The sequence below is a fragment of the Desmodus rotundus genome, chromosome 3 (genome assembly GCF_022682495.2).
Source record: "Desmodus rotundus isolate HL8 chromosome 3, HLdesRot8A.1, whole genome shotgun sequence".
Lineage (NCBI taxonomy): Eukaryota > Metazoa > Chordata > Mammalia > Chiroptera > Phyllostomidae > Desmodus > Desmodus rotundus.
In genome coordinates this window covers 50,036,458-50,053,253 of record NC_071389.1, presented here as the reverse complement: position 1 = coordinate 50,053,253, position 16,796 = coordinate 50,036,458, and the positions used below count along the sequence as shown (strand labels likewise).

At 37.3% G+C, this 16,796-nt stretch overlaps 1 protein-coding gene across 2 annotated transcripts in view; it reads left to right on the top strand.

Moving 5' to 3' along the window:
• The window catches only part of PTGER3 (prostaglandin E receptor 3), an 83,973-nt gene extending 67,458 nt beyond the window's left edge, over positions 1 to 16,515 (top strand). Inside the window, exons 3-4 of one of the 2 annotated variants that reach the window (XM_071220940.1) lie at positions 5,721 to 5,812; positions 13,720 to 16,515. In XM_071220940.1, the coding sequence (XP_071077041.1) occupies positions 5,721 to 5,812; positions 13,720 to 13,759 (132 nt within the window). In that variant the 3' untranslated portion in view covers positions 13,760 to 16,515. Of the gene's footprint in view, positions 1 to 5,720; positions 5,813 to 8,644; positions 13,241 to 13,719 lie in introns of those variants that run through there. The other variant, XM_024565447.4, reaches the window with a different exon arrangement.
• The last annotated feature ends 281 nt before the right edge of the window (positions 16,516 to 16,796 follow it).

Genomic DNA, 16,796 nt, shown 5'->3' with positions numbered 1-16,796 from the left:
GAAGATATGTTATTGTCTGGGTCAGGTAAGAGTCATCTGGCATCAGAAGACTGGATCTGCATTCGACACTCTTAAATTATTCATATTTCACCCCCTGGAGTAGGTCAAATTCTACCTCTAGTGATTTATATGTTTTACTTACTACTTTGACCAATTAATCCTTTTTCATACATCATGAAAACATAAAATTCAGTTCAGCCCTCATCAGAATGATTTGTTCATTCCGTTTTAATGCAGTTTTATTACACTTGTATACGAGGAGAGAGATAATCTTGCAAATATTCGATATTACTGGGCAGTGCAGGTGTATCTAGCCCCATGTTATAATACCAGAGATGACAGAAAAGACCCAAAGTTTCCAAGAACATGGTTTTACTGTCATGGGGATAAAACCCAATTGTAGGGACTTGGAGAGCGTGAGACAGTGTAGAGTGTGGTTCGTACGTATTCTGGAAGCAGGCTGCCTGCATTTGAGTCCAAGCTCTGACACTCACCTGTAAACAGCCCCAGACAAGTCAGTTAACCTCCCTGTGCCTCACTTTCCTCATCTGTCCAGAGGAGATGAGCATAGTGCCAACTTGAAAGATAAAATAAATTAGCATTTGTAATGGTCGGAACAGTACCTGACAAAGAGAAAGCACTTTATAAGTTGGGTTATTATTTAGGAGGGAGTTGAAGGAAGAGGAAATAAGAAGTGCAGATATATCATGTAGAGAAGCTGGTGGTAAAGGAAGGTGAGGAACTGGATCAGAAAGGGGAAGAACCAAGCAAGCAAGCACTGGTGTTTCTGTGTATTTTGTTTCCCAAGAAAAGGAAAGTGTATGACTGTCTGAAGGTGAATGGGATGGAACCGGTGATCAGAAAGACAGAAGAGGGAGGGGAATAGCTGTGGGGGCAGGATCATCTGTAATAAGGACACAGGTAGAGGTGTTAGGAGGTAAGTAACTGTTGAATAGTTTTCTCTGTATCCCTCAGGACTTCGGCAAGCCTTTATAATATGTTACAGATTTGGCATTGAAATTCAGAAGAGAACAATGCAGACCACCATAGCCCTCAGCTGTTCAAGATCAGGCCGTGGATGGGGAGAAATTAAGAATTCACAAACATTTAATGGGCTGTTACTCTGAATCAGAGTATGGGAAACAGACAGAATAATGCAGGTTGAGCAGAAGGCACTCTAATGTCAGGCTCAAGAGTAGCTGTAGCCTTGTGGCACACCTGGGTCACTGTGGAAGAAACCTCGTGGACAAACCAACAGTGTTCACCAGACAGCGGCCGAGTGGCTTCAGCTACACAGGCGTCAGGCAGCCGTAGCTAAGCCACAGGCAGCCCAGCAGCCACCGAGCTGTGGCAGTCTACCAAACAACTGGGCTGTGTTCAGGTGCCTGAAGTGTGACCACTCGTATTTTAATCTTTTTACCACAACTGCCACAAAATAATAATTCAGCCCAAGAGTCAAATTCAAATCAGAGATATCTCTTTCTCTGTCTCTCTCTCACAGACACACACATCCACAGTCTTAACTGGAATGTTTAAAAATATCCTGTAACATTTGCTTAGTAAATAAAGCTGTATTAGCTGAAATCTTTCATATCCAGAAAGAGGACCAGCTTTGCCAGCAGATTTGGTATCATAAATATTTGGCAGTTTGGGAAAAACACAGAACTATAAGCTCAGCTACAACAAGAGGAAGAGGATTCTTTGAGCCAGAAGATCTTGGGCACCATAAAGACCATCAGGGACACCATCTTCATGGCGATAGTGCTAAGAGGTCTAAGGCAGGCCCGTTAAGCCTGCATATCCCACATTGTCAGGAAAGACCCATACTTTTGTGTGGGTGAGAGTCAGTGTATGAAAGGGGTAAAGCGTTACATCGAATAAAATGTAAAAGAGCTTGGCATCACCTGACATAGTGTGGGCTCTCCATAATGTTTCTACTTTTTCTGCCTTCCACCCAAGGTAATTCCCTTTTTAAGTATCACTTCTCAGTACAGATGACAACGTTTGTCCCTAGCTAAAAGGATTTCAGGCACCAGCAGCAGGAGTGGAGAAGATTATTTTTTTTGTAGGATACCCTTCCCAGAGTTCCTCAATTCATGCACACGGGCAGACTTCCCTTCTACCAGATAAACTTAACTTGCCAAATATTTGCTTGAAAGTGTACCCCACAAGACTGAATGAACCCACCCAGAACCTCTCAGATCCCATGTACCAGTTCTGCGCACTCATCCCCGCTTCTGCTTGTTTTGCTGCTAACTGCTAGCATTGTGACCTTTAGAGGCTCACCCATGGACAGAGCCAGAAGAGCCTCAGAGCTATATCCCTCTCTAAAGAGCAATGGCTGAGAAAGGTGGGAGTGGAAAAGCCCAGACCCCTTGTCTAGAGATGTATAAACTTCTAAGTATAATTTATGCTCCCAAAGTTCCCAAAGGTTCAGACTGAAGTTGGAATCACCTAAAATTTCACCCTTGCTTTACTTCTCTATGTTCTACGTTCCCACTCCCTTACTGGTTCTTCTGGGAGCACATTTTTAATAAGTCACTGGCATAAAAATCCTTGGCTCAGGACCTAAGGCTGAGAATACTCAGCCTAAAATAGTTGTTATCATTCATTCATTCATTCGTTCGTTTGTTCAAAAAAGCACATTCAGTGTCTAAGAGTGTTTTCCCAGTCTAGTGAAGAAGAGTGGTATATAATTAGCTGAAAGGTAGCCATGGATATTCTCAAGGTATTCTGTGGACCATTTAGAGACTGCATATTTCTAGAGCCAAAGGAAACTTTAAAAATATGAGCATATCATCAGATCTTGTAAAATACCTTACACTTAGTAAGTTCTTAAGTGAGGGACAAAATTTGGTCAGTCCTTGGCTTCATAATATTGACTTTTAAGGAGAACAATCAATTACTTAGAATTCTATTTAATTCACAAACATTTATTGTGCTCTTACTCTGAATCAGAGTATGAGAAACTGACAGACCAATAAATACAATATGATAAGTACATGTTGACTAATGTATACAACACTATGGAAATATGAGAGGAGGGATGATACTTTCCCAAGAAAATGAAAGGCTGAGTCTCAGAGGATAAGCTGAATTAATTCTGGGCAGAAGTAAAGGGAGGCAATTTAGAAAGGGAATAGCAAATTCCACAGCAACTAGATGGTGAAGAGCATTGGCGGGTTTCTGGGAGAGTGAGTAGTTCAGTGAATCAATACAGAGTTTATGTGAAGAGGAGAGGCAGGAGAGAAACCTGGAGGTCTAGGTTAGAGCCACTCAGTGCTGGGCCTTAGCGACTTTAGAACTCTATCCTGTAGTATGGGGAAGCTTCAAAGATATTTGAGAATGTTAAGGTTTGCCTAAGAAACAAGATGAAGGATGTGTTTGAGAGAAGACTCCAGTCGGAAACATTTGTTAGACGGCTGTCATTAAGTTAAATCATATATAATTGCCAATATCCAACCATTTTGGCCCAACAAAAATGACAGTTTCACAAAGTTCATAATAATACACTAGCCAAGAAGAATGAGGAGCAAAGACTGGAGACAAGGAGAAAAGTAAAAGAGACATTGGCATAAAATTGGCATAAAATGAATGATCCATGGTATGCAGGGACAGAGCTAATTACAGAAGTTAGATGTGATAGTGAAGGAAATTTCTCTCATGAAAATGATGGAGGGAATTATGAAAAGTATCCACAAAGAAAACAGGGCTCCCTCCTGGCCAGGCGTCTGGGTTGGAGCTTTGTCGTATACACTAAAAGTTTGCAGGTTTGATTCCCGGTCAGGGCATATACCTAGGTTGCAGGTTCAATCCCTAGTGGGGGCATGTATGGGAGGCAACCAACTGATGGTTCTCTTTCTCTCTCCCTTTCTCTCTCGCTCTAAAACCAATAAACATATCCTCAGGTGAGAATTAAAAAAAAGAAAAGAAAAGAGGGCCCATTGGAGAAGTAATGGGGAACCACAGCAGACTTCAGCACTCCTGGCCCTTCATGTACTACCTTGCAGTGCCTCATTTTTTTAGTTCCTTCTTTTTCTGCTACTTGACATCGTGCAGGCCCATTATATTCAAACTCCTATAGTTGTATCTGCTCCTAAAGTTGAGCCAACAAATAATGCAATCCCAAGTGCATTTACTTGGCTAAAACAGGCCTCTAAATAAAAATAAAAGTAGAATAATAACAAGAAGAGAAACCTGGTGGTCTTCTAGTGCAGGTAACCTGATCTAACCAGATCATTCTTTAACATGCGAAGGGTGTCCTCATACAGGGGCACACAGGGGAGTCTGAAAGTCTCAGAGAATAAATAGGAACACCTGTTTGTTTTTCCTGCTCTGACCTCAACTCTTCCAGGACCACACTATTTCTATAAAAAGTGCCACTAAAATTTTTCTGTTTGCTCTGGAATAGATGTTGGCTGAAGTGTAATTTTTGTTGCAAAGAAGAAATGCCATTTTATTTTCCTTCAAAACACACTACCTTCCTAAAACAGAAATTATTTATTTGCTTAATACAGTTAAGAACCGGAGAACCACGTGTCTGTCTGGACATCTTATGTAATGTTATGCTACTTGGGGTAGGGATGCTGTTTAAAATGATGCTAATTAAACTTTGGAGAAAAAAACAGATTCTAGGAATCCAGTAAAAAGATTGACTAAAGAAACATTGAATTTATTTCTGTCTGCTTTTTCTTGTAACATTTTTTTAAGAATTTAATTTCAGTATGCTATTTTTTATAAGAGAATTACTGAGAAATGTATTAAAAGGAAATGTTTTTCAGGTATTTTTTCTTAATATCTTTATGGCATCCAATGAACTTAAGCTAACATTGGGAGAATCCTGTTGAGGGATTGGCTTCAGGGCCATTTACACCACGAACACTTCTTGACAGTGACCTACGTGCCAGAAACTGTGGTAACCACTGGAGACACAATGGTAAACACCAGGCGTGGCTTCTCTTCTCACTACACTTGTAGTTTAGAGATAATGATCAACATTAAACAAATAATCACCCAAACAACTATGAATTTCAAACTACCATGAGTTCATGAAGAGAAAATATTTGATGTACATAGTGGGGGATTAAGTCCTAGTAAACAGAATGTTCTCTGAGAAAGTGATTTTTAAAGTTGAGCTCTGAAAAATGCATGAAAGTCAGCCAGGTCATGAGGGAATGGAAGAGCACTCTAGGTGAAGGGAACTTCAAGTTCAAAGCCCTCAGGAAAGAAGGAAGATGACATTCCTCAGGCAGTTCATAGAAGCTGGAGTTGCAGCCAGAGGCTACCTCGAACAGGAGTTCGAGGACATATTAAGAATTCTGGTCCTTATCCGAAGGTCAACAGGAAGGCACTGAGAGCTGGAGGGTGGTGGAATTAGATTTACCTACGCCAATCATTTGAAGTCAGTGAGTTTTTAATCAGCATTTCACAAGTGCTGTGTACCCACTCTAGGGATTCGGAATTCATCTTAGACATGGCCTCTGCTCTCAAGTCACATCTGGTGTGGAAGTTTGGCAAGAAACAGAGTGTGGGCTAAAGCCTATAGAGGCAGGAATGAGAGAGTCTTGGGAAGAGAATAGCCAAAACATCTTTACTTAGCCAACGGAAACTAATGTACAGAGTTTGGGTTTTTGCTTTTCTATGCAAACGTTCAAGAAACTGTCATCTGACCAAAGGAGATGTAATCAATAATTCTGTCCACTGAAACCCTCTGTTCACAGATCAGGAACCACACAAAGAACTATGCGTCCAGCTCCATCTCCTTACCCCACCAGTGCTCCTCAACCTTGATGTGGAGTGACCACTTGGAAAGGTGAGAGTTAGAAGCTGTCTGGATTTACGGCACAGCTGGCCCCATCTCCCTGTTCTGATCTGAGTTTGTGTTAGAATGGCAGAATATCTCTAAGAATAAAATGGAGATTAAGCACACATATCTGATTAAGGAGGACTAGATTCCTTAGAAGAACTCTTGTTTTTTTAGTAACGTCACATAAATTTCCTCCAACTATGAACTTTCCAAAATTGGGTCCAGTCTGATCTCGTGACTGATCAATTTTCATGTCACTGATTTCCATAGTAAGAGTAGTTTCATAGAGCATTTGAAAGCAAAGCTACCCTCGTTATAATTAGACAGCAGGACTCAGTGGGGTGAGCATCCTCTTGCTTGACCTTCTGATTAGATCTATTTCTTTTTCTGATGCCATTTTTATTTTAAGTTTCACTGAGAAGACAAAGTAAGATGTCAACACAACAGTTCCATAACAGTAACAAACATTTCATGACCATATACAGTTTTCTTTTCAAACATGTATATATTTTAATAGACATTGCTAGATAAAAGTTAAAAAAGGGCTTTAACAGTAAAATTATTATCCAGGTGGAAACATATATCTACACTCTTTACCTAGATGGGTATGACTTCTTCAACTCTAGTTGAAAAGGAGCTTTGATAAGCATTTTACTTCTCTTGAATATTTTGTGTGCTCTTTCAACCATTATTAGGGATGCTTTTAGGAATATGTGGCCTTTGGTAGGAAAAAGCATTCTACAATGAAATACATGTATTCTTTATAACATACATATAATGAGGACTTGGTATTGTTACCAGTTATTCAAAAATATTCTACATCTGTAAAGATATTAATGACTGTAATATCCTATTGATGAATGTATCCTTATTTATATATATTTTATCTGATATTAGATATTTAAGGAGTTGTAACTTTTTTCTTTATTTCTTTTTCTCTTTCTTTTTAATTGAATTTATTGGCATGACATCGGTTAATAAAATTATATGGGTTTCAGGTATACAATTTTATAATACATTATCTGTATATTGTTTTGATTAGATCTATTTTGTATAATGCATGTAATTCAATGAGTGAACACAATAGAACATAATGCCAAATATGCTACCTGTTGATCATTTTAAATTTTGAGCACGTGCCTATCTTCCCTCCAACACATCTTTTCAATATTTATGTTATTGACTGTAGGGTTAACTGAATGAATAGCCTTGTGGGTACAATGGCATTGTGGGATCTTTTTTGTTTTAATGAGATAATATGAAAAGTTCCACACTTAACTTTTTGCACAAGTTGAACTCCTCATTTTAATGAAAAGTCAGCATGTTCATTTTATTCATTTCCTGGGTAGGTCTGTGTACAATAACTCCTCTGCTCAGCATGAATTATTACGATAGACGTGGACACTCAAGTAGCTCAATTTCCTTGGCCATTTGTTCTCCCACGGTTGAGATAACTGGAAAACGATCACTTTTGTTCTTCAGGGGAAGATCTAAATGTGTTTTTCAATAGAGATGTAGTGTACAACAGTGCCTAAAAGACAAAAATAAGCTGGCTGATCCTGAAACATAGCTTAAAAATCACTAGGCCAATCAAATTTTTTCTCAACTCAATCTTTATAGTCCTATATTCTTTCCCTAAATATGAACATATAACACGTGTAACCTGGGCACTGTTTTGCTATAAACACAGATTCCTCTGGAAAACAAATGAGGGGAAAAGAAAGGAGATATCCACTTCCCATCTCTTTATTGATCAGGGTACTACAATTTCACTTTGAATTTTTTAGAGTAAATCTTATTATACTTTCATCATAAAAACAATCCAGGCTGTCTACAGGAACTTTGGAAGATAAAGAACATTAGAAAAAAGGTAGCTCACTAAACTTCTCCTGAAAACTCCACCATCATTTTAGTATATTTTTCCCTTATTTTTCCTCTGCAATTTTCTCAATTTCGTTTTACATACTTATGATAATATTATATATGTATTATTATCCCCTGATTTTGTTTCATTTAACATAAAATAAGCACTGCCTATACTATTTACAAGTTGTTGTAAGACTAATTTTAATATTTATATATTTGTCTATTGAAATGATACACTATGGTTTACTTAATCATAATCTGTGTTTAAATTGGTGTGATGAATAGAACTGTATCATAACCCCAAATTCAAATGCAGACGTTTTTCTTTAATATATTTGGTGGTTTTTAAAACCATAAGTTTACTTTAAAAAATAAATACTTTGTAAATTGTTCAATTCTTTAAAGATGCATATAGTCTGACTTTTTTCCAAAAGAATTATAGATATTTAAAATTTCCTCAGCAATGAGTGAGAGTTTCTGCTTTGCTTTACCTTAACCAAAATTGTGCATTATCTTAAAAACAATCACACACACAATACTTTGTTGGTTTGGTAGGACAAAAATTATAGGTTGTGTCTATTTCAATTTGCATTCCTTCATAATACCTTTTTAGGGTATAGTTATATATTGTTTAGGGTTTGTTTTTATGGCAAGATTACGTGATCATTTGATATGTCTACAATTAATATAGGTTCATGATTTGATTATTCTTCTGGATTAGAAACTTGGGACCAGAAAAATTACTCAGAAAGAAAAGCATATACTTAGCTTAATTAAATGATCCAGAGGCTTAAGTGATTCAAAATCCAGAGTTAAATTACTTTTATTTTCAAAACACACAAGTCAGTACTTCAAACCAGAATATTTTGATGTCTAAGATATTTATATTTCTTACTTACATCTTATTCTCATACCATACCAAAAAGTATCCCTATTTTTGCTCATTAGATCTTTTTCTCTCTATTCTAACAGATAATGCAAGAATGGAAATGGACTTTTCTTACAATTCCTGCTGCCCTGAATTTGTGTGTATTTCTTCCCACCTGAGAAGAAGGATTTTATATTTTGATTTGGATTATTTTTTTATTCTCATCTTTTTTTATTTTAATTATTTTTGTCAGCAATACTCACTGAGAATAGATTTATCGTTGTAACCTATGCTTCTAAGTGTTAAATTGACTTTTTTAAAATAATTTTTTATTGTTGTTCAATTACAGTTGTCCTCATTTTCCCCCCATTGCTCTCCCCTGCCCACCCCACCCTCCCACGGTCCGTCCTCCCTTCCCTCCATTGTCTTTGTCCATGGGTCCTTTATACATGTTCCTTGACTTGACCCTTTAAATTGACTTCTGGAGCTAGATTTTGAGTATGTATTTAAGAACCTGGGCAGAATCTCACAGATGGTGATTAATCAAAAAGCAAAAAAAAAGAAAAACCCATCTTCTGGGAGTTTGTCCCCAACTTCAAACTTTGATCAGAATTTAAACTGATGTGGACATCTTTACATTTCATGGTTGTTTTGATTTTACAGTATGAGCTTAAAATATCAGTATATGTTTTTGACAATGTAAAGTCAACATATTGAAAGTAGAATTAAATCAATAGGACATAGGTGGGGTGGAGGGAAGGGGAGAAAATGCAGACAATTGTAACTGAATAAAAAATAAATAAATAAAATTAATAGGACATAAATTTAATGAGATAGAAAAGTATGCTAATTGAAAGCAGGATTATACCATGACAAAAGTTATTTATGCAAAATGTGTGATTATTTTGGCGATGTTGTATCCTTTTGGGCTGAGCTTGGAACTCAAAGTCCCTACATCTTTATTCTGGTTATGTGTCATTTAGTAACCCAAGAACCAGTTCAATTCTTATTTCTGTCTTTGAAGACTGGAGGGAGTGATATAGCTAAGGGTTCACTGAAAGTGTCATAAAAAACAATAATAAGGTTAAATGATTAGCTATTGAGTTAAAGCAATAAAACATCCAAGCTCAACCTTCAGATTACCACTATCAATTTAGTATTTCTTAAAATATATTCTCTGGTGACATAAGAAAGGCAAAATTAGTAAGTGACATAGTTATGAAATATCAATTTTTGTGACTTTTTATGAAAGGAAGGAATCTATTTTATTTGTATTGAAATAAGAAATTCTGTAGAATTAAAAAAGTACTTTATATCATATAATATCTATCTTTCAGCTAATATAATCTTACCTGCCTATAAATTCAACCAGCCTTTCTTTCTCTCATCAATCTTTCCCCCTCTCTTTTTCCTTCCCTTTCCTCTTCTCATTCATTTAACTCAACACATATTGTATTTAATAAGTGTCCCTTCTTTAGGAACTGTGCTAAGTAAGGGCCATGCTGCCACCTACAAGGACATCGTGGGAAGAGATCATAATATAGTATCAGTAGCCATAGGAGCCAATACTGTGACTCCATTGTCATTCCTGCCAACTAAATTAAGCCAAAATAGTTGAGTCATTTCTCTTAACTAGTTGAAGCAGTTCTGAATTAGTTATAAACTACAATTCTTCTCATTTAAACCTGTATTTGAAAGGGCCTTATGTAACTAGCACAAAGCAGATGCTATATACAATCCCTTGATTCAGGTTTAAATTCAACACATTTTATTGAGCAAGTTGAATTTTCCAGTCATAGGAATGTCCATGCTTCTGTTACATCAGTCTGTCCATCATCCATCTTTGTGGCTGTCTAGCTGTCATCTAGTTATTATTTTATTTTTACAAATGAAAGTAAAGTTTACAGAGAGCTTGTCCAATGTCAAGGCTAATATAAGAAACAAAATCCAAGTTCAAGTATTTTGATTCCAGGCTCTCCCTATAGCACAGTAGGATTTGCTATAGCAGAATAGGATTTGAGATTTGCTACAATGATATTCCATTTATAAGACGATGTAGTGTAGCAATAAAGGCTACACTACAATGGGTTTTGGAATCAAGCTTGGATTTAAATCTGGCTGTTTTACTCACTAGCTCTGTGACCTTGAGAAAGTTAGTTAATCTCATGAAGTCTTAATGTATTAATCTATAGACCAAAGCTAATAATATTTACCCGTGAGGTTATTGTGATAATGTATGTAAAGTAACATAAAATGTACTTAGTATTAACTGTGATTAATTCTTTATCCAGACTTATCTCCAACCATATGATATGAGTTCTCAATTTCAACTCTAAACTGGCTTCCTTGCTGTGTGTGTTTGAATGTCATGGACAGAATCAACTTCAGGTCCCTGGCTATTATTCTTGTTTATAATACCTCATGAATATGTTTGCTATGCAAAACCTACTCATCTCTCACATGTTCAAATCTCACCTTGTCCTTAACCCTTGAACAATTTAAGTATCTTTGGTCTCTTCTTACCTCTATTCACAACTCTGAAATCATATAGTGCTCATTATGAAGAGTGTTGTATTATTTCTTAAATATTTTTATTATACATTTCTTTTTCCCTTGACAAAATTTCATTTTATGGTGTTCAGAACTCTTTTCTTATATTTTATTCACAGGTCCCCTAGCACTAGTGCAGTACTTGACACCAAGAAAGATGCTATTTATTTGGTAAATTCTCAACAAAGGAACAATTTATGTACAAGATTGGCCATTGAAAATTTCAGCAAATGTGATAGAAAGCTCTTTGTTCCCATGTCGTTGTTTATCTTAGGAATTTTTATGTTAAACTTTCCTGATTTAAATATGTTCCATCCAGGTAGAATAATTACAGACAGTTTTACTATAATAATGTTTATTGAGGCTCTACATGTGAAAATAATAAAGTAACAAGATGATTGGAAACATGTCAAAAATAATGACTATTTGGTAAAATTTTTCTCAATTAGGAATGATCTTTGTACAATAAATTTGAAATCTGGTATGGAGGCAGTATATGTTAGTATAACATGCTTTCAATACTTTTTAATTTACAGAAAGTATCCATAGTACATTAAATTCACCCAAAATAATAAGCTCTGTAACATCAAATATTCTGGATCATGATTAAGTAACACACTGATTTTTAACAAGTGCTTTTATCTTTGTTTTCGTTATTGTCCTAAATAAACACCAGTCTTTATATTGTATAATGGGGTTATATTAAGAATAGAATTAAACCTCAAAATAAATTTCTTAGGAACTCTGTAAAAAATGTTGCATGTGGAGCAATAGTATGTTTTATTGTAATTACAGTAATTACTGAAAAGCTCTATGAGATGCATATGTAAAACAAATATGTGATATTAATATGCTTTGTGAATGGGCAGTATAGACCCAGTTCTTGACTACATATAAGGTATAATTTTAGACCTATGCCTTTCGCATGGCAAGAAATGAACTCCTACCTACGCCACCCCGCTCCCGTTGTAGAGCTAGTGCTTTTGTTCAGTGCCACTGCACCTCAGCACAGAACAAAACAAACAAAAAATCTCAAGTTGTGCTGCTTCCAAGAAGGCGTGTGCTAGGGTGATGCAGAGGTGTGCCAAGCCAGGCCGAGATCTTAGAGCTAGAGAGAAATTAAAACAACAACAACAACAATAACAGGGAAATGTTAGAAGATTGAGCTTCCATCAGAAGCTATATTTATCCAAATTCTTGCTCAAGGAAGGAGAAAATTAAAGTCATTACCTTTTATATGTAAATGTGTATATGTGCTTTATACGTAGATTTGATCTATGAAAAATGTAAAAATTGAGACAGAGTTGAATCTATTTACATTTTTACTGTCTGCAAGAATGACTTTTAAAAATTAAATAAGTTATATGAATTCCAGGATATAAGGATGCCATCTAAACTACTTAAGGCAACAAAATTTATCAACGTCCTTAGTAAGTGGAAGCACGTTCAAATGGAACTGGTTGTTAAAATGATTGTAATATTGAGGAACCTTAAGGATCTGTGTAAAATATACCTTGGTTGATATACTTTTAATTACTATGAATACTTAAATTTTTAATTGCTGTCTGTGAAATATTTGTGCCCACCTTTTCCATTAATCTAGGCTACTACTGAATTCTTTGTTAATTTAAAATATCTCCAGGCTCATCCCATGGATAAAAGCCTTTTCTGTTTCATTTTTGTCCTAAAGCTTTCTTTTGTTTTTATTATCTCCAAAGCTTTTTTTATAAAAATAATTTGTACAATATGTTTTTAAGAGCTTGTATAGTTTTTTTCAATACTCAACCATATTGTCAGCTCCTTGCGGGCAGGACCTGTACCCATCTCCTCTGCTTGGGGAGTCCAGCTCAGTGCTAAGTGCAGAGCTGCCGATAGAAACTTGATGGAGAGGCTGAGTGACCAGATTGCAGACTGGGTCAGTGATGTTTAAGACAACTGGGTATGCACACTGTAGATAAGGATGGGGAGTTGATTTTCTATTTACTTTTGCTCTTTCATATTGTGCCATTTTGGTCAGCCTTTAAATTTGAGTTTTCTTTGGACTTATTGAAGAAAGCAACTGTAAATATTTGTTAAATATGAGATGATTGTTCTTAGAAAGAATAAATAAGATAAATGTAAGCCTGCTACATAAAATAACTTGTCTTTTAGTCAACTGTGTCATTTCTTACCTTGGCATAAGACCTGAATTTCAACCCCATGTCCATGGGCAGAAGTAGCAGACAAAACTGAGAGAGAGTGACAGAGCCTCGTGAGCGTGACCTTGAACATTTCTGTGTTTATCTCACTTAGCCTCGGTTTCCTTATTTGTGAAAGAGAATGACACTTACCTTGTAGATTTGCTGCAAAGCTTAAAGATGATATGTGTGAGGCCATTGTTTTAAAACACTTTAAATTCCCTGAGGTAAAAGATGGTCAAAAAATAAGTCATTTACAGGATGCCTCAATTCCGAGTAAATGGCTGGAATTTAGATGTGGGAGATAGGAATCGCTGTGCAAAGCAGCACAGGGGCATAATAGAGCCTCAAGCATTTCACCACACGTTCTTTACAAATCTCCAACCGCCCTTTAAAGAGTTAACTTGAATTACTCTCAGCCAGCTGCTGAACCAATGTGATTTCCTCTGCAGGTGCCAGCAAGACCATTCCTACCCCCAAATGAGAAGGTGACTTTGGAATAAACTTCCTACATCAAAGCTCACAAGCAGGAGTTTGCTAAGTTAGAGAGGAAACAGCCTGAGGCAAGAGTCCCCATTGACATTCAGAGCAAGATGTGGGCTGTGAGATGAGAAGGAGTTAAAGAGAAGTGGGAGAATTGCCAAGAAAAACTGTATCATCGGAGCCTGTTTCAGGACGGTCTCTGGGCTGCAGCAGGGCACCACGGCCAGTTGGCATCAACACCGTCTCCCGGGGAACCTGTCCATGAAATGAAGGAGTGGGGCTCTACGGTTGGCCTGTGGGGTCAGCAGATTAGACTTGCAAAACCCAGTGATTGTGCTGCTCTTCACTTACCACACAACTACTGCCACATTGGAAAACCCACCCTTTGGGAAAATGACAGACGCTAAAATGGAACTCATAGAGATTTGGTGTAGCTTTTCCCAAACTTGCCCCATGATACTAATCACCCAGAGTTTGTTAAAATAGAAAACCCTCGTCTGTTCCCTGAAGGTCATGAGTCAGAAAATGGCATGGGACCTGGGATTTTGTATTTCTGAAACATAAGCTCCTTCCAGGTGATTTTTTTCATCAGGCACACCTGACAACATTGAGGTAGTCCAGTGTTTCTCAGTGTCATCCCTGGGTGGGCAACATCAGCATCACTTGGGAATAATTTTCAGTAGGCATGGATGCAAATTTTTTGGTCCTACTCTGGACCTTACTGAGTCAGAAACTCTAGAACTGGAGCCCAGGAATCTGTGTTTTAGGCAGCCTCCAGATCAGTCCCATGCACACTACAGCTTGAGGACTACGTCTGTCGAATGTGGCCCGGAGAGCTGGAAGTTGGCAGTGTAGCTGCAGTTTGGGACATTCATCTAGTTCATTTCTCCTGGGACCAGGAAAGTCATCACTCAATCCAGGGGCTGTTCTCCCCTTGACATCACTACCACACTTTCTATTTTCTAAGGAGTAGCCTGATTTTGTGGATCCCATTGGATTTCCCAACTGAGCAGGGCCATATCCTTTCCTCCTTCTTGAGAGCAAAGATACTGTTACTAATTTTCCCACTTGAAATCCTCCTGTTTCTCAGATCTCATTTTAAAGACATTGGTGGAATGCCCGGCTGGCTCTGACGATGACTGAGGCTCACATGTCTGTCAACATGTTTTCTCATATTGGCATGTATCAGGTGAGCTGCTAGAATGCATTTTTTTTAAAGAAAGGTGTGAACAGATAACAGATTGTCTCATTCTCCTTACCAAGTCTCATCTCTCTTCTTCTGTTCAAAGGCCAAAACCAATGCTTAAAGATATTGTCCATTTTTCTTCAAATGACCATCATTTTGAAGGCTAACTCCTGGGATAACTGCTAATATGCAAATATTCCCACTTAGTGAACAAGTGTAGAGTTAAAAACAGAATCACTAATCAGCCAAGGAGACTACTTGCAGGCACGGCAGTACATGAGTGTTAGTGAGCTACAGCTTCCATAACAAAGTACCACAGACTGAGTAGCTAAACAACAAAATTTTTCACACTTCTGGAGGCTGGAAGTCCAAGATGAGGATGTGTGGTTTTCATGGGCTGTGAAGGAGATAATTTCCGGTACTCTCCTAGCTTCTGGTGGTTCGCCAGCAATCTTTGGCTTTCATTGGCTTGTGGACAAATCACATCATCCCACAGAGTATTCTCTCCTGTCCAAATATCCCCTTTTTATAAGAACACCAGTAATATTGGATTGGGGTTCCGCTCTACTCCAGTATGACCTCATCTTAATTGCATCTGCAATGACCCTGTTTTCATGGAAGATCCAATGTGAGGTACTGGGCATTAGGACTTCAACATAGGATTCTGGTTTGGGCTGAGGGATACAATTCAACCCTTTATGTAAGTGTTGGTTGATCTAGGGAGGAAGTCAAATGTAAACTCCAAAATCATAAGACCTGACATGATACTGCTTCTGGAATTTAACAGGTTTAGGGACTGAATAGAAATCTCAGTAATGTATGCCACCCCTGGCTCCAGTTAAAAAAGACGATTCGAAAGTCATCATATATCTGATGCTGAAATATCCGGAAGTTTTTCCTGTAAATAAATAAACAGTACAAATCTTACAAAGCAAGTGGTGGGAAATACAATCAAATTAGACTGAAGTCAAATGGCTCTGTTTATGTTGGGGAGAGCGGGAGGTTTTAGGGATCCCTGCACTACATTATAAACTCAGGTTGATTGCACTGCTTTGAACGCTCAGATCTTTTTTCTGGTAGCTTTCAAATCCGAGCAATAAACCCATCTAAAGGATGAAATTTGAAGGGACCCAGGTGCTACCAATTTAAAAGAGGCTAATTAAAGATTTACAAAGTCATTTGAGTGAGGGGGCATTCAAACAAGTATATGATATTATTACTGAACACAGACGGTAAAGGTGGTCCTGCTATTGCCTTCTTGAGTCAGAACTGCTTATTTGGGACTTTTATTTACAATTTTATGCCTATACACAGACAAATACACAAGACAGCGTAAGAATCAGTTGTATCTCTGTTTTATCTGCTAATAAAAGTCTTATCTTGGGTCGTGGGTCAATGGCCTCTCATAGTCCCTTTGATGTCCAGTCCAACTGTTAACACCAATTCCTGTTTGTGCTTTGGTGGCTTCCAAAGGCTGTTCACGATCACACAGAACTTTGTTCAGTGTTTGTTTCCAATGCATGTATTGTTGATCTGATCCTGACTTCTGGGTTTTGCCAATAAAATTCCATTAACTATTTTCTCATTTCATTACTGTATTTACAGATTCCCCTATACTTTTTAAAAAGAAAAACAATTGTTGAAAAGCCATGCACTTATGTTTCTAGGAAGTGATACAATTGTTTTTGAAAAAATAGTGAAAGTTTCAACATATTTCTAAACTTATTTTTGTATCCACACTCTTACTGTGTTTTCACAGTCATGGTGGGAGATTTTGCCAGCGGCCAGCTGTTACTCATCTGGTGCACAGCTGAACGAATCATTGTCTAGGAACTGCTTCCCAGTAAACCCTAATTATAA